The sequence below is a fragment of the Neolamprologus brichardi genome, chromosome 1, assembly GCF_056152115.1.
Source record: "Neolamprologus brichardi isolate AB-2024 chromosome 1, ASM5615211v1, whole genome shotgun sequence".
Lineage (NCBI taxonomy): Eukaryota > Metazoa > Chordata > Actinopteri > Cichliformes > Cichlidae > Neolamprologus > Neolamprologus brichardi.
Window position 1 is genome coordinate 7,046,448 of NC_142104.1, and position 25,503 is coordinate 7,071,950.

Here is a 25,503-nt window from a genome sequence, read left to right on the forward strand (position 1 = left end):
AGTGATGGGGGTAAATAATAACTGGATAATAACAAAAGCACAAAATTCCAGCCTGAATGTAGATAAGAGTGTAGCTTAATATAGCTAAGATACATAATATATGCTATGGTGGGACATGCATATAAACCTATATTAAGTACCCCATTACAGGATGCATTTAACGAGATTGCATGTAGTCTATTTAAACTGGGATGAACCTGTGCATCGTGAAATGCATAGTGTTACACCAAGTGACCTGAAAGACATGAAATAAGTTCTGAGCATTATCAGGTGGAGGCATGCACCGGGCTGGAAAGGCGTAGATTTATGCACAGTTCATAAAGTTGTGTGTTCCTCTTTATCAGTGACCTTCCAGATATAGGATATTGTTTGGGGTTGCAGTAAGTTGAACATTAGCAAATTAGGGAAACTATTTACTTCAAGGAGTAGCTCACGCGATGTGCAGCAATGAATTCTTAGGCAGTGGATCAACATAGGAAATACAGCAGAATAATGAAGGTGTCTCCAGGTAAAGGGGTTTTTTTGTCCTGGATTAAATAAAAGTTAAAGTGGATCAGGTTTGAATTGATTTATTTCATGTTATGTTGTAGTTGCCTTTTAAGTAATCTGGAGGCTAATGTTCTGATACTGTAGCTAACACTTCAGGGAAGAGATAACCTAGGTTAAAATGCTTCCACCTTTACATTTTTCACTTTCATAAACTACATATGGCTGCTGTCAAACTTAGTCCGCTTTTTTCTTTTTCTTTTTTCCTAAAATGTCAGCATCTCAGCACTGAGGAAAACGACTTGCCTTTAAGATTGACACCCATGATATTTCAAAGCTAGACCTCAGATTTTGGAAAGTGTTTTTTTTTTTTTTTTGCAATTACAGTCATTAGTCATAAAATAAAGAGCTCTCAGACATTTTAAGAAAATATTGAAAATATTTTTATGATTAACACGATGCTGTAAAAATGAACAGTTGCAAAAGGAAGCGATTAGCATGTTTTGCTGTAGCAAAAAATTAGCAGCTTCTCCTCAGCGTGACAGATGATGACTAGATTCCACCACGTCCGTTCTGCTGATCCGTTGCGACATCTCGCTCAGTAGCTGTCTGGTTCTCCTCCGCGTGGTCCTGAATGTCAATCCACTGAGCTCCCCCACACTCAGACAGTAGCTACCAGTAATGCCGCACTAATTAGCCAACCCTCTCAAGTGGCCAAGCCCTCCCAGTGGCAACCGTGCCAAACAGAATTATTAAAGAAGAGGGAGGAGGAGCTGCATCTCCTCTGCAGAGGAGCAAAACATCCAGTTTTAGTTTAGCATTCACTTCGTCACCCTGTGGCTGGGTGAGCCAAGGCTGTCATCAATATTAACACCTAGATACATCCGTCGCTGTAATACTTTTTTTTTTTTCCTCCTTTACCCCAACCTAATGAAAATTTCATGTGAATCACATAATTATAATTCCTTATTCAAATGAGCGCTGTCTAAGTAGTGGAGATGATTTGTGGCTCAGTGACTAAAGGCTGTTGTGTGGATGCTGATGCTGTTTTACAGTTTAGTCAAAGCAGTGCAAGTCTGCGTGCATGTGAGTGTATAGTATATACTGTGTATGTGGCTGTGTGTGTTGGGAGGTGGTATGGTATAGCCTGGTATGGTAGGCCTGGTAACTAAGCTGCTTAGTTTATAAATAGATTAATTTTCTACATCGCTAATTTTTTAATTTAATAATCACTCCCTCCTCCACTCTGCAGCTCTTGGCCTTCCTCACCTCCTGTCTTTTGGCATTCCCTCGTCTTTGATGGCTTCTTTTCTGATTTGTTTATATATTTATTAATTCATTTACTACCCCCTCCCAATCCAATTTTAGCTGACATTTCTTGTCGAGATGCGAAGGATGACCTTTGAAAACAGAACACTTCCTGGCGGAGATGTGAAGGAGGTCTCACTCTGTGCTCAGAAGGCACTCCTCCTCTCCTCCTTTCTACTTAATGTATGCAAGCGTAGAACAACTAAAACATATTTGTCACTTAATTGAAAGGCTCATGAGTATTAATAGTTAAAACATGAGTTGCTTTCCACTGATTATTTAGTTGTCACATTGTAGTTCCATATATAAAAATAAATGAATAAATTGCGTCTCCGCTCACACTTAGTCATTATGAATTACATTTTAATCAAAGAAGAGTAATGGTGACAAATAATTTAATTTCTTTGCTGCGAGTCTGTTAAATATACACCTACATGGAGATATTTATCTTAGCTTAAAATAAAGACTGCAAACAGGGAAACATGTAGTCTGGCTCACCCACAAAAAAGAAAGAAAAAGCACCCTACCAGCGCCACTAAAGCCTTCCAATCTTCTCACATTCTTACACTTGTTTACCTAACTAACAGTCAAGCATATAGACTCACCACACAGTTCTGTCAATATCTCAAAAAACCTTGTCAAAAATAACTTTACTTTCATAGCTTAATAGCTTCAGTCTTGTTTCTGTATATCTAAATGAACTATCCATGTGGTGGTTAGTGGTGGTGAACACCATGGAGCTGAATCAGAGAAGCTGCTCAGCTGCCTGACCAGTAAATGGTGCCACAGAGGGTGGTCAAGATTATCCAAAAAAAAAAAAAGACAAAACTTTGGTGTCTCATCTGCACCATAGCTTCAAAAGTGTCGAGTTGGCAGCCAATCACAGAGTCAGTCTACTCTCCCTGTGGAACTCAGCAAAGTACATTATGTTCCCCACAACTGAGTGATAGAAAATCTCCACCACTAAAGAAATGGAGCCTGCTCATCCTGTTCTTATACAGTGGGGCAAAAAAGTATTTAGTCAGCCACCGATTGTGCAAGTTCCCCCACTTAAAATGATGACAGAGGTCAGTAATTTGCACCAGAGGTACACTTCAACTGTGAGAGACAGAATGTGAAAAAAAAATCCATGAATTCACATGGTAGGATTTGTAAAGAATTTATTCGTAAATCAGGGTGGAAAATAAGTATTTGGTCACCTCAAACAAGGAAAATCCCTGGCTCTCACAGACCTGTAACGTCTTCTGTAAGAAGCTTTTCTGTCCCCCACTCGTTACCTGTATGAATGGCACCTGTTTGACCTCATCATCTGTATAAAAGACACCTGTCCACAGCCTCAACCAGTCAGACTCCAAACTCCGCCATGGCCAAGACCAAAGAGCTTTCGAAGGACACCAGGAAAAGAATTGTAGACCTGCACCAGACTGGGAAGAGTGAATCTACAATAGGCAAGCAGCTTGGTGTGAAAAAAATCAACTGTGGGAGCAATCATCAGAAAATGGAAGACATACAAGACCACTGATAATCTCCCTCGATCTGGGGCTCCACGCAAGATCTCATCCCGTGGGGTCAAAATGATCATGAGAACGGTGAGCAAAGATCCCAGAACCACACGGGGGGACCTGGTGAATGACCTGCAGAGAGCTGGGACCAAAGTAACAAAGGTCACCATCAGTAACACACTACAACGGCAGGGAATCAAATCCCGCAGTGCCAGACGTGTTCCGCTGCTGAAGCCAGTGCATGTCCAGGCCCGTCTGAAGTTTGCCAGAGAGCACATGGATGATACAGCAGAGGATTGGGAGAATGTCATGTGGTCAGATGAAACCAAAGTAGAACTTTTTGGTATAAACTCAACTCGTCGTGTTTGGAGGAAGAAGAATACTGAGTTGCATCCCAAGAACACCATACCTACTGTGAAGCATGGGGGTGGAAACATCATGCTATGGGGCTGTTTTTCTGCCAAGGGGACAGGACGACTGATCCGTGTTAAGGACAGAATGAATGGGGCCAAGTATCGTGAGATTTTGAGCCAAAACCTCCTTCCATCAGTGAGAACTTTGAAGATGAAACGAGGCTGGGTCTTCCAACATGACAATGATCCAAAACACACCGCCCGGGCAACAAAGGAGTGGCTCCGTAAGAAGCATTTGAAAGTCCTGGAGTGGCCTAGCCAGTCTCCAGACCTCAACCCCATAGAAAATCTGTGGCGGGAGTTGAAAGTCCGTGTTGCTCGGCGACAGCCCCAAAACATCACTGCTCTTGAGAAGATCTGCATGGAGGAATGGGCCAAAATACCAGCTACTGTGTGTGCAAACCTGGTAAAGACCTATAGTAAACGTTTGACCTCTGTTATTGCCAACAAAGGTTATGTTACAAAGTATTGAGTTGTATTTTTGTTATTGACCAAATACTTATTTTCCACCCTGATTTACGAATAAATTCTTTACAAATCCTACCATGTGAATTCATGGATTTTTTTTTCACATTCTGTCTCTCACAGTTGAAGTGTACCTCTGGTGCAAATTACTGACCTCTGTCATCATTTTAAGTGGGGGAACTTGCACAATCGGTGGCTGACTAAATACTTTTTTGCCCCACTGTACACCGCCTCTGTGTTGGTCTTCCAGTTTAACTTGTTGTCAATATCCTGTCCCAGAATGGACGTGTGTAGCCATCCTTTTCCACCTGAAGTTAGTAATGGAAGTAAAAAAAATAAGGTTTAAAGACATTCATATATTATGACTTAAACTGCTGTTTGTAATAGAGTATAATAGAGTTATGAGCCAAAACATACCTGAGGTTTTAAATTGCAGAAGTCATAAATGGCCCAACATTGTCATTGTAGTTAGTAAAATAATTTATTCACTAGGTTGTTATTACTAAACAAAGAAAATGCAGCTTTTCATAGCATATTACTGTAACAAAATTCTGCAAATGGAGCAATTTTATATATTTTTAGAAAAATATTTTTCAAAAATTTAATGCATGAAATTGGATCTTTGTTAGTGCTGTCTGCCCTCTAGGGCTAAGGGTGGGTATTTCATGACATGTTGCATTACAATGATAAAATAAGCAACAAAATCTTATACTGTGCTTTAGTGTAGGTCTATTTTGAGTCTGAAATCTTTGCTCGTTTGGAGCGCTCAGGTCTAATGTATTTAGATTATAAGGCCTTTGGTCTGATGTATGGCTGATGTAGTTTTTGTCAACTGACATGTACCTATTTGGAGATCTGTGGTCTAAACATGTGTCTATTTCGGGATGTGTGATTTGATGCTGGTGTTGAGCAGCCCTGCTCTGCATCAACTAATGAGCTGCTGTTTGCTCGCCCACCTTTTGCCTCTCTCTCCCCGTCTGTCTCTCTCTTTCTCATTCTCCCATAATGTATTCTTTCAGTGCATAATACAACCCCTTTGGGAACACAGGTTTCCTTTTGGAGATGAAATTTCATGCAGCATCTTTACATATTCTGCCACACATCTCCTCTATTTAGAGCATTCACATCAGCGTACATTTCAAGTGTGTTTAACCGATACATGTGAGTGTGTTTATGCAGATGTACATTTTTTCTAAATCTGCAAGTGTGTGTGTTTGCATGTGTGATTGCATGTGTGATATCACAGGAAATAAGTCAGACCTGCAACATCCTTAGCTCCCTGTTGCTATAGCGACACGTCTGGATACAGGAGCATCTAATGTCTTCCATACAAATTAACATATTAGACTGTGTGTGAGTGTGTGTGTGTGAGAGAGAGAAAGACAAAATATTAAAACTGCATACTCTATTGTGTGTATTTGGCACTTTTTATTTATTTCTTTATTTTTTTATTATGTTAAATATTGGAATTTAATGTTGTTTAAATTATATATCACACTGTTTATACAAGTTCCATGTTCTTAGACACATTCTAATAATGGTCTTATGCTCTGTAATACAATCCTGATGTTACTGATATATGTAGATAACTGTTCATTTTAAAATTTTTACTAATTAGGTATCCATATTTTGATAATCAACCTGTTATCTACTTGCTGAATTATATTTTGAGTTGCTCCTTTAAGGTTCAGTATATGTATCATAAATTACATCATGTCATTTCCTGTGACTGAATAAATCATTTCTTCCTCCTCTTATAGATGCTTTTACTTTTATATCAGTTCAAAGCAGCAATAATGTGCAGAACGTATGAGTCACTGAGCGAGTGTTGCTCTGAAACTACAGCAAAGAAAACAATGATCAGATAAAATGATTCTCTCATGATGTAATAGAGCACTTTTATGCTTCATATACAGCTAATAGGATTCAATGTTGTACACTGCTTTATGATAAACTGCTATTTTAAAACCCTTACAGAGAGGTTATATGATTTAATAAATGTATTCATAGATGCCTGATGTTCATATTTAAACTAATTCAAGGTTCTGGTCAAATCACTTGTAAGTCTCTGGTTGTTTGCTATTGAATTTAATGGCTTCCTAAGCCGGAGGGTTTCCTTAAGTCAATTGAATTATTTGACTTGAAAGCGGTCAACTTACTTTTATTGAGTTGGCTGAGCCCTGAAGCTCCACTCAGCCAGGGCTGTTCCCTTTTCTTTGTCAATAGTACTTTGCCTTATTTTCATCCATTAATACAGGCATGTGGATTCTCATTGCAATTAGGCTGTTTAATTTTGTTTTACTAAATTGTGGCTTTGTTATTTAAAGAAAATACTCAGACCTCTTTGGTTCTTTGGACACTTGCAGATCCATTTTTAAATGAATAAATGTGTTTTCCCCATTAATACACTCAGCAACCAGTAATGACAAAGTGAAAATGTGTTTTGTTTGGGTTTTTGTCTTTTGTACATTTATACTTACTAAAAACTTCTCATATTCAGTATTTGGCACTTCAGTTTGTAATAAGGTGAACTGGAAATCAGACCTCAAAGCGCTGTATCTGGTGAACACCTTATCATCTAGCTAATACAATTCTAATGGTAAAGTATGGCAGTTGCTGTTTTAGTTGGTGGTTGTTGTTGGGGTGCCTCTCAGAACCAGGAACAGGGAGTTGGTCAGAACTGTAGAAGATGAATACCCATTCAGACTGAAATTGATTGACAATGTCCACCCCCAAAATAACACACACGCATCATTTGCTCTAGCTGTTTTTATACTCTATAGTTGTGTCAAAGCAACTTTTAGAGATGGGTTCTCCCATAAACTTGACAAAATTGTGTAAGTTGAGTTTTGTGGGCGATTGTGGTTCAAGAGTTGGGAGTTCGCCTTGCATTCGGAAGGTTGCCGGTTCGAGCCCCGGCTTGGACAGTCTCGGTCGTTGTGTCCTTGGGCAAGACACTTCACCCGTTGCCTACTGGTGGTGGTCAGAGGGCCCGGTGGCGCCAGTGTCTGGCAGCCTCGCCTCTGTCAGCACGCCCCAGGGTGGCTGTGGCTACAATGTAGCTGCCATCACCAGTGTGTGAATGGGTGGATGACTGAATGTGTAAAGTGCTTTGGGGTCCTTAGGGACAAGTAAAAGCGCTTTACAAATACAGGCCATTTCCCATTTTGTGACTTGTTTTGGCATTGCAAAACATTTTATTTGTTAAAAAAAAAAAAAAGCATTATGTTTTTTCCTAACATTAACTGAATCCAAAGCCTGTAGAGTCATTGCTGCCATTATGGCTCCTTCTGTGTATTCAGGTACGGTTCTGAATGCTTAAATGAGGGATTTAAAAATTTCGGTCTTAAATTATAAATTTGCAAACATCTATAAAGGCATAAACTTGTGCTTATAGTTCATTGCTTCTAGATTGATGGGGAAATGCCAGTTTTATCTGTTTAAAAATAAATATAGAACATCGCAAAAAAAAACCCAAAGAGACTAAAAGTTTCCCTTTTGCTTAAAAGGGGGAGAAAAATGTCAAAATGACCCTACAAAGCTTTGCCATTGGGTTTCTGGAACTAAAAGACCTCGGAAATAGAACAAAAGAAACTGTACAAAAGCAGAACAAACATGACATCAAGGAAGGGACCTAAAATAATTCACATAAAATAACTCAATTTAACATTCCTTTTGTTTTTCTCTCTTCTACAGAAACTTGTCAAAGAATCCTCTCACCACTCTGTCATGGCAGCTCTTCCAGCACCTCCAACTCCAAGAGCTGTAAGTCTCGTCTGATCTGTCTCGCTGCCTTTTGTTTGTATTTTATTACAGCACTTTATCACTGCTCCCTACGTACTATCAGCCTCAATACAAATTGTCTTCACCGCATACCATTATAATTCCTGTCTTTGTTGTACAAAACCTCTAATTTGTCGGAGCGCATGCAGAAGACTGGCCCTATAGGCACTATAGTGGCACTGTGATCTTATAAGTCATTTGTTGACTTAATTAACGTGCACAAAGGAAATTTAATGGCCTGGTAGGAGAAGGGAGTCTGACCCTGTTTCCTTGTTTGTTATGAATATTTTAGCGATCATTGTGTTTATGAAATGAGTTTGCTCTTTCACCACCAGGGAGAACATTGCGATGTGGACCCGCTTGTAATTTACACATCATTACGCCTGTCAGCGCTGTCCATCATATGAACCTTAGCTGCTCCCCGAACGCTTGCGCTCCTCATATGCGCCTCCTGGCATATAAAACTGTGGTATAGCAGGATGTGATACAAGGCTATTTCAAGCAGGCCTCCTTATTGTGCTATTTTCAGAGGTAGAAGCAGAGCAGGTCCACAGAGAGCACGACACAATGCTGATCTCTGGTCGTACACTGCAAACAGCAGAGCAGAGGGATAGCCCTACAAACATTTATGTTGTAGGCTTGCATTTTGGACATTTAGCTTCAAACGTATCCCTCACACTTGCAGGACTCACCAATATTACGGAGAGATGTTTTTTGTTCTGTGTAGGAAGCAGCTCACACCATACCCTATAACAGAGCTGCACAAGTGTCGTCTCACTGTGGGCCCGCATTGGAGGCAGATGGGTCTCTGAATCCCTCTTTGTGCCTGTTATTGGGTTGTGAATTTTATTCCTGACTGAAAACGGTAATTCTTCACATTTGTTGTCTTACCAGCTGTCCAGTTCTCAATCTAGTTTGGCATTTGGCTCATCTTATTACTCATACAGGGTCTAACTTATATATAAAATATCTTTTCCAAAGTTTTTTCACAATTTTCCTCTTCCAGATCTAGGGATGGGTATCGAAACCCGGTTCTTGTTGAGAACCGGTTCCCACTGTTTCAATACCTTGGAATTGTTTGCCATTTTTGCGAACGATTCCCTTATTGATTCCAGTCGCCCCGAATGACGTCACCACGTTGCGGAGCGTCATTTACCTGGCAGGAAACACGGCGCCCAAAAGTTTGATTATACTTTACGAGAACGGATGACAAGGGGGCAACTTGCAAAGTAGATATTTCATGTTTTTAATTCCGCTCCGGACTCGTGAATCTCAACCCAGCAGCAGCGGTAACGTTTGCACGTCCTCTCCCGTTAATGCGGCAGCTAAATAATCAACTAACAGTGCATATTATGTTTGCGCGATCTGCCTTATTACAAAACCTGCCATTACTGTGCGTTTAGGTGACCATGATGAGACAGACAGAGTCTGGCTCAGATGCTGGCAGCTCTCGCTGCAGTCTACCGGTAGCGTCTCCTTTCAGGCCAGGATAGACGAATGTCACCGAGCAGTGACTCAGTTTGTGGTCAAAGGTTTGCACCCATTTGCCACAGCAGATGCCCCCGATTTTTGGTAAGTGAATGTGTTTAATTGTAGGCAGGGACATTACTGGATATTCTTGTGTAATTGCTACAGAATAATTTATGTTATACTTTGTTATTGCTACACAAGAATATTTATTTTATTATTTTACATTTACAATTTTTTTTTCCTGAGGACCCTGTGACGCCCCATTGAAGAGCCGTAGGCTGTGGATCTCTTAAGATGTCACTGTTGGGTTTGTAAGGCCATGTTACTCCTAAATTTCTATCTTGTTCAAAGAGAAGATATTAAAACAAAGTTCTAAGCTAATCGACCTTAGTGTTCTCCTTTTTTTAAAAAGAATCGATAAGAGAATCGATAAAGAATCGAATCGTTAAACAGAATCGAAAATGGAATCGGAATCGTGAAAATCCTATCAATACCCATCCCTATCCAGATCACAGTGTAAAATATAGCTTTCCAAATGATTATTAAAGGCCTTGAAAACCTGGGATCCCACATGAGAAGTATTTTTTTGTATTTTTCACGAGAGATTTCTCTATTTGTGTTTTTCTCTCTGTGTCAACTCATCATTTTTTAACCTTGGCTTTATTTATTCATGAATGCATTATGTTCTAAAGAAATCCTTAAAAAGCAAAGTCAAGTCAAAATCTCCGGGGCTTTAAGTAAGCATATTCAGTAACCGGAATAGCCCTTTTTTAAGAAGTTGCATACTATTGTAAATCTGTAGCATTTTTCTGCCAGAAAAGGTTGGCTGAGATTAAGTTATTTGGCACCGTCTGGTTGAGGTGTTTCTGGCATGTCCAATTAGGGTCAGAATCAAGAGATTACATCTCTTGGCTGGCTTGGGAATGCCGTGGTGTGGCCAGTGAGTGGGGAAAGGGAGGTCCGGGCATCTCTTATTAGACGCTGCCCGACCCAGACCCAGATATGCATGCATGCACGGATGGATGGATGGATGGATGAATTATGAGAGATTTCACTGAAAAATCTTTTCTCCAGTCGCCCAGGCTGCAAAAAAATTTAACAACACGTAGTTTAACTAGACCAATACTGTATATATAGAAACATGCATAAGATTCATCTGCAAAGAAACTGCAGAATAAATCTTATTTCTCTTTTTGCCATAAATAACAAACAGCAGCACAGCAACAGCACATAATGCACTTTTTTTTGTAATATATTAAACATTGTAGCTTTAATTTCACACACAAGATCCAGAACTTTTTCCCTAAGTAAACACTGAAGGCTGCTGTGTAATTCAACAATTAAATGACCTGAAATCACAATGTAAATCGCACAAAGCAGAGTAAAATAGTAAGCTCAGTTTCTTCCTGAACCAAATCACTGTTACAGCTCACAGGGCACGATTTGCTCTGATGTGCAATCCTATTTCTTCTTAAGCAACCATTCTAGATGCGTACAAATGGTGTCTTTGTTTTCCTACATGAAAAGCAGGGCCAGGGTGATGCCCGTGTTTCTACTGAATGCTGATGAGGAGTGAGGGCTTATGTCTATTCCATTTTGTGTGTTTAGTTAAGAGGTGTCAGTCGAAGTGGCGTGGCGGCACAGACGTGGGTCGAGGCGTTATGCAAAAAGGAAACCATGTGGAATCAGGCCTTGCTAATAGGAAATGAGTCACTCTATCATGAGCTGGCGACGTGTCCCTGACATCATTACTCTCTTTACCGTGTCTGTATGGTCACCCGAAACCAAATTGGCTTGGAAAGTGCCAATCATTCAATCATGCCAAATGAATCCTGCTCACCGGACAGCTATTGCCTTTAATTATTAGAATATTTCCAAATGCAGTATCAATGATAAATGCCCACCCGTGCTGCTCAACCACACTGATATTATGTAAATAGAGGAAGATCAAACCGGCTGAAATAATTTCCGTTTTATGTGACGAAAGGAGAGCGTGGCCCTTTGCCACGACGGTGTCGCTAAACCGTGTTATCTCAGTCACTCTAGGCACTGTTATTGTAATTATATTTCATTCTTTTTTTTTCTAACAATGAAAGTGAACCAATTTCAAAGCTGCAACACAGTGGTGACAGTGACCTGCAATGAATAGGAAATGTGCAAATGGTTTAATTTAAGCCTGGAAGTCCTTTACAAGCTTTAAAATAACAGCGTCTCTGTTGGCTAATTCATTGTATGTATCATTACTGCTACTTAAAGCATTGCTCTAATTGCTTTCACAAGTTGTTGTGAATGAGAATAAAGGGGAGGAATGATGCGTACCACATGGCACGTGCAAATAACAGTTTTTAAAAAAAAGAATTTAATTAATACAGATCAAACGCTGACCAGGAAGGTGATACAAAAAAAGGCGATAAAAGTACTCACTGACAACACCATTAAGCAACACACAGTTTCATCAAAGGAGCACTGATTGGTCAAGTTTAGAATTAAACGCTGCATTTCCTGCTTCTGAGTGCTGCTTTACACATAATTAAACTGGTGTAAAGCATGTTTCTGTCAGTAGAAAGTGGTGCGCAACAGCTGCTTATACATGGAGGCATGACTCCTGTTAACCTCAAACACCCTCTACATTTTCAGTAGCTTGCCGTGGTTCAGATACGTTGAACCTGCACCTCATTCACCAAATATTACAGTGGGCCCATTACAATGAGACAACATTGGAAAACTGAAGAGGGTGAAGGAGTTGTTATCATTCAATGTGTTTACTCTTATCAAACACTTCTTATCAAGCCCACTAAAGTGTAACTCTAAAACAGTTACTTTGGTTTGCAGGTTGGTTGCACAGATATTTCACACTCCTTGCAATATCTTAATATCAGTAACAATGGCAATACTATCAGGGAAATCTCAATAATCTCAAGTCTTTTGTGACTCCTGTGAAAGGCTTCGACATCACATTGAAGCCATACAATGGATGTCTGCTGTGTGCTGCCTCTGGATGAGACACAGATAATCGGCTCTGCCTTTTTGTCTGTGTGCCCTTTAGCCAAAGGACTGGAGCTACTGCGATGTGGTGCAAACCCAGCCAATCATAAGCCACACAACGGCTGCAAATATTCTTCTTCTTTAGCAACTGACGCGATCTGCCTGAGGCAACGCGCCTCTCGAATCCCTTTATTCTGTTAGCGGCTCTTTAATCCCAACTCTCAGGGAAGCAGCGGCCGACGCAAAGTCAAACATTCACACCTCTCGGTGCAAAATGGAATTTTCTTTGAGTACGTGTGAAGTATGAATGGATCAAAATGGTAATCTTGTGATATGGCTGCCAGGTGATTAGAAAGAATTAAATGCCGAATTCCCAAGAGCAGCATGACAGGTAAATTGCTAAAGTTTAACCTTCGTTTTATTAGGACCTAGTTGCGCTCAGGACAGACTTACTTAAATGCATGACATTTACATGGACTTTTCAGAAACATCAAAGACTGACTCACATGAGGGTAAAGGAGTATTAAAATGTTAAATGCGGTGGAAAAGACTTGACTGGGGGCAGCAGTGGCCTAGACTTTCAAGAGGTCACCACATGCTCTGAAACTCAGACTGCTGGGTACAATCTGTGCAGAGGGAAGACGACGTGTCAAGTTGTCAACACAGATCTTTGTAAAAGCAGCCACGAGTAAAAATTTAAAATACAAGGCCTTTCCCTTTTAAAACAATACCTCTGAACTACTGGTGGGGCATAAAGACACTTAACACTTGGCTGAAAAAACTCTGTCACACCAGATGATGTCTTAACTGTTGTAGGGTCATCTTTTAGTTTGGGTCAATCTCTTAGTTTGACACAGGACAGCTGGAGGAAATTTACTTTATCGCCTGTAGCACGCTTTGTATGCTTACTTACATCAAAACCAGTTTAGGTTATGTGGATCTATTGTGCTTTTTCCGTATTTTCCATCATATTCTGTTACAATGGCCAAAGTTTCAAAAATGAGAAGAGCATATGTACAAGTTATGCCTGTGAGCCAAATCTCCCTTTTCATACTATAATAACTTGGTTTCTGAGATTTATTTTTTCTACACTTGGCTCTGTGTGATGTTATAGAGAGGGGATATCAGGTACACCGATCTGGCTTTGAGCAGCAAGCTCTACACTAGTCAACCTTCTGTTTGGGAAAAGCAGCCAATCTCAAGATAGTTGGCTTAAAGGCAGGGTGGCCTTAAAGGGAAGGAAACTAAAATGATTAATATGGTTTCAGATGGTGCAGTTCCTCAATTCAATCAATCAATTCCCGGTATGTTAATAAAATGATGAATAAAAGTGAAAAATATGAATTATTTTGAGCTGTAAAATATGCAAATCTCCTCTAGTAAAGTCCAAGAATAAAAATATGGATCTGAATGAGCATAACTGGCCCGCTTAAACATTTAAACAGTCATACCAAGCTCACGAGTGTGTGTTTACACCTGTGTAATAATTACCCTGCCCCACATACAGTGAAGAAAACTGTCAGATACATGAACACCTAAAACTGAAAGCCCAACCACTTTTACATGACATAGAATTTATACAATTAAAATGTGAGTAATTATAATGGTATAGAGGAAACAATCCCACAGCAGCATGACAGAAGCTCTCACTTGACGCAATTGCTCTGACTTTAGGTATGACTGTGTGATAGATTCATATAAAATGCACTTTGCATTTGTGGTAGTATAAATAGTTATTTCAATGTATACTGGTTATCTGTATGTTTACTTTCCACCATATCTGTGATGATGCACACTTAAGGTATTTAGAGAGGTTTGATTAAAGCCAGTAAGTTAAAATTGAATTAAAAGCTAAATACATAATATTAAAGGTTCCCATCAGATGTTTGGTAATAGATGAACATGTGTGTAAGTTAAAATTGTTTAGATGGATTCACCCTCAGTGAAACATCTGTGTATCAGTACACAAATATGAAAATATACATGGTGCATTTTTTAATATTAGAGTTGGGAAAGTTCTGAGGATTTCTGAATAAGGCGTGATGTCACAAATCGTGTTTTCAAGGTCACACCTCAAGCTCGGGTTTTAAGGGAATCATGTACAGATTTTCAGTTGAGGAATCTGAAAACAGCTAGTATCAAAGTCTGCTCATTCACCAGTCTGTGTGTCTAAAAAATTCACGAGAAGCAGAAAAGACCAAAACCTGTTTCTGAATTTCAGGAGAATGTAACAAACAGCAAAATAGTAGAGCCCAAACCTAACCCCTTAAAACTGGTGCTGCTAAATTGAGGTGCTGTATTTTTAGAGTCATCAGCCTATTCTCAATGAAATTTGAAAAATCATATATTCCTTGAAATGATAAAGCATCATGATTCAAGGGGTATAAACTATTCCAGGATACCAGTAACTCTGCAACAATAGTTCCTTAATTATAACAAATGTGCACAAAAATAAAACAATCATTTCCTGCCTTTTCACTATAGGGGCGCGCACTTGTTAAATCACAGTTTTTACTTTAAACCGAGTCAAACAAACAAAATGCTTCTAAGCTTTTAGTCGTTTTTAGTAACATTGAGGTTGAATGTTAAGGGTTGAATTTATTTCAGATTTTTTCCCTTTCAGTTTCCATTCTCTTCCCAAACAGTGTTTTTGTGCCCTGTAAACAACACTTTTACAAAATGGCCTGCCATGTGTTAATTTGAAAATGCTGGCCTGGTTGTGTTTTTCCAAATAGTGAGTGTCTAGGAGGGATTGGGTGGTAGTAAAGCTAACAATTTGCTTATTTTATCACTTGTTCACTGGCATAATAAGCAACAGATTTGTTGTTAATGATTTATGTTTAGATCTGTCATTCTATTTTTTTTCTCTTAGCATTAAGTGTCAATATTTTGTTATTAATTTGCATTCTCTGATGTCAAAATTGTTACACATTGGTAAAGCTACGAAATTCTAATTTATTCCATCAGACTTTCTCACTTTGTGCCAGATGTTGGGTGTAAGTTTTGTGGGTTGCTAAAATGAGAGAAAGAAAATATCAATTTTCCTGTTGATGTCAGAACGTGCTTAATCTGACCAAGGGGGAGGAGCTAAAACTCCACGTCGAGTGACAGAGCTACACCAAAGCTCAGTATAAACTAAACGAGGAGTGTTTGAACTGTGACTCATGTAAGGCTACTCTAATAGAAGCCAAGAATGAAAATGTGCTGTGTGAAATGAGCAGAGTAATTTCCCTGTTTATTATGATGACTTAAAGCTGATAGTGTAATTATATGATACAGTAAAGTTGTAAGCAATATAGTTGCCTATTTACTCATTTGGTTGCTCCTTTGAAGTACTTCATTTGTTACACCAGTGAACCACTGAAGATCTTTATTACTAAAAACAGCTGGAAATAATATAAAAATGAAAATATACATTTGCTGTGGGTTGACAAAGCAGTCTCTGTCTGGTTGCTCTTTAAGCACATTAGGCGAAGCAGGTGCGAAGAAGGCATGGATTCTGGCAGTCAAAACAACATTATTTTAAGAGGGTGTACTGGAATAGTAAGCATAGAAGTGTTCAGGCTACAGGTAGTAAAATAAGAGCTATCCATTAAAGCAAATGACAGTAATGACAGTACTATATAGATGCCAGCCTATAAAGGGGTATTGCATACATCTTTCACCACAAATACTACAATCATAAAAGCGTTTCATGAGAATAGCACCTGAAGGGAAAAAAAAGAATCCCAACTGAAACTGAAACTGGGAAAAACACCTTAAGCTCTTGCTCACTTTGTCCATTTTTCCTACGTGTAGCCTTTCCTGACATGTCTCGGGTGTCCCCACTCCTCTCCACGATTGCTGTGCAGGAGCTGTTGTCGATAAGCCAAAATCAGGTTTGTCTCTTGAGACAAATTATCCCTTAGTGGCTTGAAAAAGAAAATAAAAGGGTAAGGCAGCGAGAGAAAAGCTGCAGGGACACTGACTGACCAGATCAGTGCAACTTTAAAGAAAAGCAACGACGAGACAAAACAGTGATTTATTTATTTGCAGCATGCCACTTTATCCATGACATAAGCAAAAGATGCAGCGTGAGAATGATGGAAGCGGTCCAGCAGCAAACAGGAGCGTGAAGAAACGATGATGCACACTTAGCGGAGTGTGCTAAAAGCAAGTGTTCAGGGGAAAATGCTTGTTGTAAATCTGGCTTTGTTTGAGTCGACTGTTCATTTTTTCGTTTTTTGACATTTATTCTCCCTGAATACTTTATACTACCCTGTGTCAAGACTTTATCCACTTTCTGCTACACAACAAGACATTTTTGCTGAGGTCAACAAACAGTGCACTGCTGATTTGAGACCAGTTCATACAACATCTATTTACTGGACCCAATGCTTTTGAATAGACGTCTGTTTGTCAGTCAACTTCTTCAAGACTATCCAATCCAATCTGATGGCATGACAGCTCGATTATCTCTTTTCCGTGCTGTAATAATAACAATAATAATGACAATACTCACCACACAGTTTGATTGACAAGTGATCTACGTGAAGTGACGTGCAGAAAAACAACAGCAACGAATGCTCTGCATGAAAATTGGAGACAAAAAAATCAGAATAATGTTACTGAAAATCAATAAATAAAGGACATTTATTATATAATAAAAGCAAAAAGCCTGCCAAACTTTTGCCTCTAGTACAGTACATGATAACATGATAACCAGGAGATTTAAAACTTAAAGCAAGTTTAATGTGTGTTTAATGCATGAAAGCTTAATTCATGCTAGCAGACTGTAGCTTAAGCTACATGTTGCATCCTTGTTGTTAATCCATGCAAAAGAGCATCTGTGTTGAAATCCAGTCTTCATTCCACTGCTATTCTTGGCACAGCATCGTAAACATGTCAAGCACTCTTGTTTTCCTCCCTGCACTCTTTACGCATAGTTTTGCTCTACGGGAATGTCTCTGAAGTGTGAAAAATGTGGATGTATAAGAATTATCTGAGAACTGCTAAGAGCTGCTTCTCAAGTAAATTATACATACAGTTGCTTTGGTTGACTTGCTGGATACTGACTTACTGACATACTTTTACCATCAGGGCCTCATGAGCCTATACTGGTGTTTTTAAAAGTTATGTTTGACTTTATGACTTTCTGTGTCGTTTCTGGGATGCTTAGGACTCATATTGCACTGCTGGAAATAGTGTATTTTGATGCACATGCTCTTTTTTTGCAAATTTGCATTATAATATTTATTTTCGTTTTTCCTGCAGTATATAAAAATTGGTGTATTTCAAAAATAAAACTATGAAGAAACTCAAAATAAATTTCCTGTGGTAGGAAACTATTTTGTGCAACTTTTTTGTATTTAGAGTTTTGAGGGATAAGCCTCAGCACCAAACAATACCAAAATGCAGTACATGAACAATACAAGGCCTTGTTAACAAAACAAACAAACAAAAAAAACAAGCTTTGAGTGGCATCAACATGTTATCTTCCTCCTACTGACCAAATACTTTTTGTCGCTTGTTTTCTACTATGTAGCAAAGATACTAACCACTGAGGAGTACAGTGTTCTGCACTCGAGTGTTTGCAGGTGATGGTACACTGCACTGTATGCAGCAGTACTCATGCTGACTTGAGATATAACAGAGCTAGGTATGTTAGTTCCTACATGTTTGCATCCTTCCAAAGACAAAAAAATTTTAGGGTCATTGTTTGGCGTGTCTTGTAACAGTTTACCTTTTTATGGTAAAAAGGCATCCAAATGGCAATAACTGTTACCGTAAATACCCTCATACTATCTATCCTCCACTCAGCCGTTTAATTTTGTTATCAGTAAAGTGGTTTAGCTAGAAGTCAGCTAAATATTGCATTTCTTCTTGGAGACATTAACATCTGTAGCTGAAGTAAGCAAAAGCCAGTTAAACCGGTAACCCGAGCATTTATAGACTAACATCTTTGTACTGAATTACCACAAAGCCAGGAACAACAACACCTAGTCAAACCCGGCAGCTCAGCACTGTGGTAAAAATAAGCCAAATAAGGCGATTTATTAAACACACAGGATTTAAAAACTTAAAATAATTCCTCCAGTAAAAGGAGAGGAAGCAGTGCATTCAAGCTGAGATCAAAGCATGCGAACAACAATGCAGTATATGGCTTATCATTGCTTGTGATCCACGGCTCCTCAGCTAAAGCACCTGTGTGTACATTTCCCAGAAAAACAGCCTCCGGTGGTGATCATTACCTCCTCTCTGGAGTAGCAGGGTGGATCGTTAGCCAGCTTGAAGGAAACGCCATGCTGTTAGCTCTCTATATCTGGGGTCACACTGCTGTTTGCTTTTGTTCTTTTCTAAGTCTAATCTGCTCTCCTTCAGACATGTATCAGCTTCCAGCTGTCAGTTTGCTTTCTTTTTTTTTCCTGTTGTCTTATTGCTTGTTTAGATGGGAGCACTCTAAACTCAAATGGTTCTTTGTTACTGTAGTGCACAGGCTGGGCACACATTTGAAATGCCGGGTTTCTGCTTTCCCATTTAGGTTTGACATCCCTCATTTTTCAGCTGTATCTGTACAGGCGCCGATCAGCTTTACCCAGAGGAATAGTGGGTAATGTATTGAGGTGGTGGTTCTTGTTAATAATGACCATAATTACAGTACAAGAGGGAAAGCCTCGGCCGCCCTACTCTGGTGAGCTTTGATCCCTTGTGGTTCAGCTTGCTCAGCGTTAAATGAAAACCTTTAACCTTGAAATTCTCTTCAGCACCATGATGCGGGGAGGTACCTGTCTTTCCCTAAATGTGTCCTGAAAAGAAATCCGAGCTATGGTTTGTACTACAGTTCGAATTATGATTCTGAGGCGGTTATTGTCCTCAGAGTTTAGAATTGGCTTTATAAGCTGTTGAATTTTTCTAAAGTAATTTTGTTGGAGGAAAAGCACCATTAAATAAAACATCTTACAGTAAACGAAGATCAACATCTAAGTGAATACAATCAATTTAATTATATTTATAATCTTCTTGGCATCTTAGTGTGAGTACTTTGTCTTATCGCTTCAGTAAGAAAGATAGATTTTCTGCTCGAGATGTTACCTGAGAGCAAACCTGCAGTGTTAAAATGTAGGAATATCCTATAAGTTCCTTTTTATTGCAGTTTTTCATATTGGAAGGGAACCAGATGAAGGCTCTTTCATAAGCATAGCAGTTGTCTAGAATGAATATATATTTGGTACTATTTTTCTTTTCTTTTTTTAGCTGAATATATAAGTGATAAAAATCCTGCAACTTAATCTTCCCTTCAAACGTTCCACATAGAAATTGAATCAAGAAAAAACAGAAAAGCTACACCTGCAATGGTAAATGTAACCAGCAGCCATCCGTGGTAGTAGTGGGTAAATCTTAACATGTTATTAAACACCTCAACAGTGGTATTTTATAAAATACACTAAAATATTGATTTGGAATATCAGTTAATAATCAAATTAATAACTGTAATGAAAGTGACATTATTAGTTAGTAAATTTTAAGTATTTAACTTTTCTCAGCAACAAAGCTTGGCAGCATTGTACAGTATTAAATGAATTAATTCACCCGTGGCCTTTCTCACTCTTACTTTATCACACATTGGGAAAAAAATAGCCCGTCTAGCTTTTTTTTTTTTTTTTTACAGGTGAAAGTATAATGATAAAAATGTGAGTGACTAAATGTCAAATATAATTATATATGTTTACTGCTAATAAGTGTTAATATTTTTGAATAGGTTTTCTGCTGCTGTAATTAAAGGGAAATTAAGTTTACAGTTGGCTGGTGCGGTGGAAGGACCAGTGGGCTCAGTGAGTTAGCTGTCACATAGTGACATATAGGGATACAGTATAAGATCCAGTGGGCAGGTGATAATAACTGAGATCCACCTGTGGGAATCTATTCTCATTACTTTATACTGAGTGGTAGACATAGTCCATACATTATTCATGCTTTCTGCAATATCTTATTGACCTTTGTCAAGGGCATTTGGACAGGCATTCATCTTGACTAAATTGACCAATCACAGCTTCCAAATTGGACATATGCAAAATGCAGAGGTGGCATACTGTGTTGAATAATGTGGCCCTTTGGTGCACCCGTCTGTGAGACTGAAACGTATGCACAGTGGAACCTCGTGATAGCTGTCTGACGCTAATGCAGCCTGAGACTGATAGCCGGAACACTGCTCTGACCTTTGACCTCCTCACATTTGAATCCTTCAGTACAGCCGTTCGTTGTTTTTCGTCTTGTCTGCTGACTCAAATTAATTTGACTTTTACAAAACATTAGAAAAGGTACGTCTGTGGTGGATATTGTTTGATCAGTCGCATCAATTGATCTGTGATTGATGTTAATTTGCTCGCTGATTAGATTGAGATTGTGGTAAAAATGTTCCTCTCGTTTTCCTTGCATGGTGTTGTATTGCCTCAAGCCTTGTTGCTCATGCAGAGCTTGGCAGTAATGTGTTTTACCTCCAGTGACAGGTACTGAAGGTTTACCATTGATTTTTAAAATGATTACTTTCTGGGATATGTATAACCCTTTCCTGCCCTACATAGATTTTTTTTTTTTATATAACCCACGAGCACAAATAATGAGTGCTAAAATTATAGTAATTTAAGTTCTCTTATGATTTTTGTAGCGTTTGTTTTTGGCTGTTAGTGTTTCGTATTACATGTGCAAACTTCTATCTAAATAGAATGATTTTAAAATATGTGCAACATTTGAGCTTCCTGTGCTTGCACTGCCTGACTAAAACACCTTAAACACCTCTGGGTTGTTCACACTTCTAAAAATATTTTACTTCACTCCTGAACAGCAGGCTACCATTTTAGCACGAAGCCACTGCAGATAATTCAGTTGTACTGCTGTGATAATTACATTTGTCTGTCTGTGAGTGTAATAGTTGTGTAAGGATACATCTGTGTTTCTGTGAACTACACGTGGTGTATTTTATTATATTGGGAAGATGCATGCTATATATTCTTTGTTTCTGGTACTGCTGCTATTTTCATTGGAAATCACATGTGAAAAAACTATAGGTTTAGCAACATTAGCTGCTATTTGTGTAATAATACATTTTTTGTTTTTATGTTGTTGTTAAGGTTCTTTATCTTGTTGTAATATTGCTGTAACTGCTCACCGTGTGTTTTATTCCATCTGTTACTGATATTAATTATGCTTATTTCTAAGGCGTCTGGATGGTGTGGTGTTCGACTGCGGCTGTGACATCCGTTGGATCCAGTTGTGGCATCAAAGAGGAGAAGCAAAGCTTAACACACAGCAGTTGTACTGCAGAAATGGAGCCACCAAGATACGACTGGAGAACATGTACATCCACAACTGTGGTAAGTGTAAGAGGAGGAGGGAAAGGTGAGGTCTGTGATTAGAAAGGTGAAAAAAAAAATAAAAAGAAAGAAGAAGCAGCAGAGGGAGGGGTGGTAAGAAGAGGAGTAAGGCAGAAAAAAGCAGATTGGCTGACGACAAAGCAACACGAAAGCAGGGGAAGGAAGGAAGGGAGGGGTTAAAGGTGAATTAGAGGAATGAGAAGAGAAGCAAGGAGAGTAGTTGAGACAGGAAAGGGAGGAGGTGTGACAGAGTTCAGAGGGTGAATCTGATGTGAGGAGCAGTGCGTTGATTCTGACAGAGGCTGGAGTCTCTGCAGTATTATCTCCTGGCGGTGACTCATCCCTGTGACACTGTGCAAGCGTGTGAGTGTTTGTATCTGGATGTGTGTCCCGCTGCTTCCTTTGTGCTAATTTTATTACATTAATGAAAAGTGATTAATTGATTTGGTGTGAAAGTATGTAGACACCGATGGCGACAGGCGCGTAGTAACGTGTGTATACGTGTGTGTTTTCAGACTTACCAGAGATCAGTGTGAGCCACAGCAGTGTTTTGGTGATGGAGGGTGACAATGTGACGGTGAGCTGTAACGGATCCGGATCACCGCTGCCTGAAGTAGACTGGACTGTCAGCGGCCTGCATTCCATCAACACACACCTGGTTAGACATGCATATATACTAAAAACAGCAAACATATTAAAGATTTTTTTAAATTAATTACATTGCCTTACACCAACAAATTTTAGCAACGTTTTTCTTTTTGCCTGCTTTTCAAACATTGCTTCAGGCTAATATACAGTTATTAAGCTGAAATAATCCTGTTAATTCTCATTATGATAACTTAATTCTTTGAGCACAATCTAATGATTTTGTTTTGCATTGCACTAAACTTCTATACTTTAATTATTGGTGCTTGTATTGTATTTTATGCACATTGGAGTTTCAGATTCATAAATTACTTGTAACACAAAATTAGTTCAGGTATGTAGTTCACCTTGAAAGGCCTCAGTGGTAAATTGAGGTGTCAGTAAGCGCACACTCTTGTAGGATTAAGCTGTAAGACTCATTGGCCTGACAGAAGTTTCAGATAAATTTTAAGCAAATGCTGAAGAACCAAAAAAAAATAGGTTAAAAAGATAAATCATCTACAATTTTCTATCTATTCTATGTATAACAAAGAAACAGGAACAAGTTTAACGATCTGATTGGTTCACTGCTAATAATGTCTTTGCACTTAGATGATGTTGACAGGGAAACCTAAAACTATTTACTATGTGGATAGACTTTTTGTTTTTACCAGGTCCAAGATTAACCTATGATTCTGTGATTAGATGTGCAGTAAAGGTTACATTTGCACTAATCTCGCTCCCCGAGAAAGGCCCCAGGGACGTCGCAGCAATAACGACTGCAGAGATAAACAGCAAGAAGAAAAGAACAGGAGTCTCTGAAATTGCTGTGTGACTGTATTTGTCATCTGTGTCTTTAATGCTTGCAGTGACTTTACAGATGAAAGCAACTTCAGCCTCAGGCTTGATGTTTTAGGGTAGAAGGATGCTGTATCGGGATGAGTGAAGTGTTTGGGAGTAAGAGCCTGAACAGCTAAAAGCAAGAAAGCAAGCATGATTGCATTTCACCATTAGATTCCTAATGGGCGGTAATTAGTCCAGGTGCTGCAAAATTTGATAATATTGCTCTTTACATTCTTCCTGCCATGCTAGATCTATGCCAGTGAAATCAGACAGGGAAGTGATTAATTCCCACAGGTATCAAGTAGTCCTTGACTTTATTACGTTTCCTTCCACAGGAATTTAACTAATGAATAATTAACTTTCATTTTAATTAAGTAATTAAAGATTTAAAACCCACTGGTATAATGGTATTAGCTGTACAGTATATCTTTGAGGTACCTAAATGCCTCTGTTTTCTCTGTGCCTCTCACACTTTTCCCTTAGTCAAACGTATATTGGCCCAACATCCACTCTATCAACCTCACTCTTTTCAACATCAGCCGAGATGACAACAACTTCCAGCTGACCTGCATCGCAGAGAACGTGGTGGGGATGACCAATTCTTCCATCCAGCTCAACGTACAGTGTAAGTTGGACGCTTCCTGTGATTGAAATACTATTGAAACTCCGTCCAGGCACTGTAGCAGGAGATTTTTAGCCCCACTGTAAACACACTGACACATTAATTTATGCACATTTGCATTATTGCGTAAAGAGAAAATTATTCCCTTACTAAGTAAAGCTTTGTAGTGCTTTGCCATTCATAGTCTATATTAATGCTGCCCATATTAAGTGAAGGTAAGTATGTTGTAATAAAATAGTTGCCTATTATGACTAATTAGTTTGACTAATATCCTAATCTGCATGGCTGTTTATGTTTAATATCATCGAGGTTAATGGTGAGACATTAAGAATAACAACCGCGTTCAGTTTTTATTTAAAAAAGATGAATATAGTGTGCACACTGTGGAAAAATATTACCAGTAAACAATGACAACAAGAACATAGAGCAATTAACAAAAAAAGAAGTATAGGGGCTGTTTTAATTCTGTTTTTTTTTTTTTTTTAAACCTTTGCTTTCAATTTGCAGTTAAGCTCTGAGTTGGGTGATTTTATGTCAAATGTTAAGGAAAATGTGTTGCTACAGCGAAAAGACATGCTGATTTTCTTTTACGCTGACTAATTTTCATTTTCAGTTATTAAGATCTGTAGCCAGATCATTTAACTGAAACAGATGCTAAAGGCTTGAAGTTTTGTCCAAAAATTGGAGGTGTTCAGGCTCTCACTGTGTTTGGATCTAAGCCAAATGTAAAAGTATTCTGTAAAGCCTGGCCTCTTCTCTTAGGAAATCAAATCTACCCTGTAAGTTGACAGGTCACCTAACTCTGCCAGAATTTCTGCCTGATTGGTTATTGTTTTCACTACAGTTTAAATGGGGTCACAACATCTGATTAACTCTTGATCCAATCAATGATCTGCCTTCCATATTTCGCATATTAGGAATGACACATGCATGGGGTAACAGGCAGTGCTGTTTTAATCTTTCATTGGGCAAATCTTAATACAACACTGCAACAAACCCATTCTGTACACCTGCGAGAGACAGCGGTGCAATCTCAATAAGCAGATAGCTGCATATGAATATACAGAATCTGTAGGCAAGGTGTAAAAAATAGTACCTTAAGCTTCCTTGTTTATGTTTTTAGTCCACTAGTCTGAGGAATTTTGACCAATAACACTTGAGTAGAGGGTTTGTATGCCGTTAAACAGTCTGTGTGGAGAGCAGAAGAGGAATTGTATTTGCGAAAAAAAAAAAAAATCTAACTATAATCAGCTTTATGCTTTTTCAGAAATGCATATGGTTGTAAATAATAAGGATTAGCAGATAATTAAAATCCATAAAGTCAGTCAACATACAGAATATAAGTTGTAATGCAAAGAGCCATGAATCAAATGCTGGAATCCAGATAATTTCTCTGCATAGAAATAACATGTCAGTGCTAGATGAAAACATGGTATAAGAGCCTTCAACCTTTTTGGCAGCTAACTTTAACCTGCTAAAGTTTTGACAACGTTTCACAGTTTTTGATTGTTTTTGTTACTGTGGCAGCATGCTAACTTTCCATAATCAGCTGTCAAGACAAAGAGCATCCGATGACAATGGGGATGTTTGGGAAAGCAAACTAAAATGGAAAAAAATTGTTATATAATCATGAATGTCAGTTGTCAGTTTCT

General features: G+C 38.7%; 1 protein-coding gene across 2 annotated transcripts in view; it reads left to right on the forward strand.

Annotated features, from left to right (window-relative positions):
* Nucleotides 1-25,503, forward strand: part of ntrk3b (neurotrophic tyrosine kinase, receptor, type 3b) — a 225,349-nt gene that overhangs the window by 91,993 nt on the left and 107,853 nt on the right. For both annotated transcript variants that reach the window (XM_006779729.2, XM_006779730.2), the window contains exons 4-7: nt 7,871-7,939; nt 21,608-21,762; nt 22,278-22,420; nt 23,713-23,854. In XM_006779729.2, the coding sequence (XP_006779792.1) occupies nt 7,871-7,939; nt 21,608-21,762; nt 22,278-22,420; nt 23,713-23,854 (509 nt within the window). The remainder of the gene's footprint in view (nt 1-7,870; nt 7,940-21,607; nt 21,763-22,277; nt 22,421-23,712; nt 23,855-25,503) is intronic.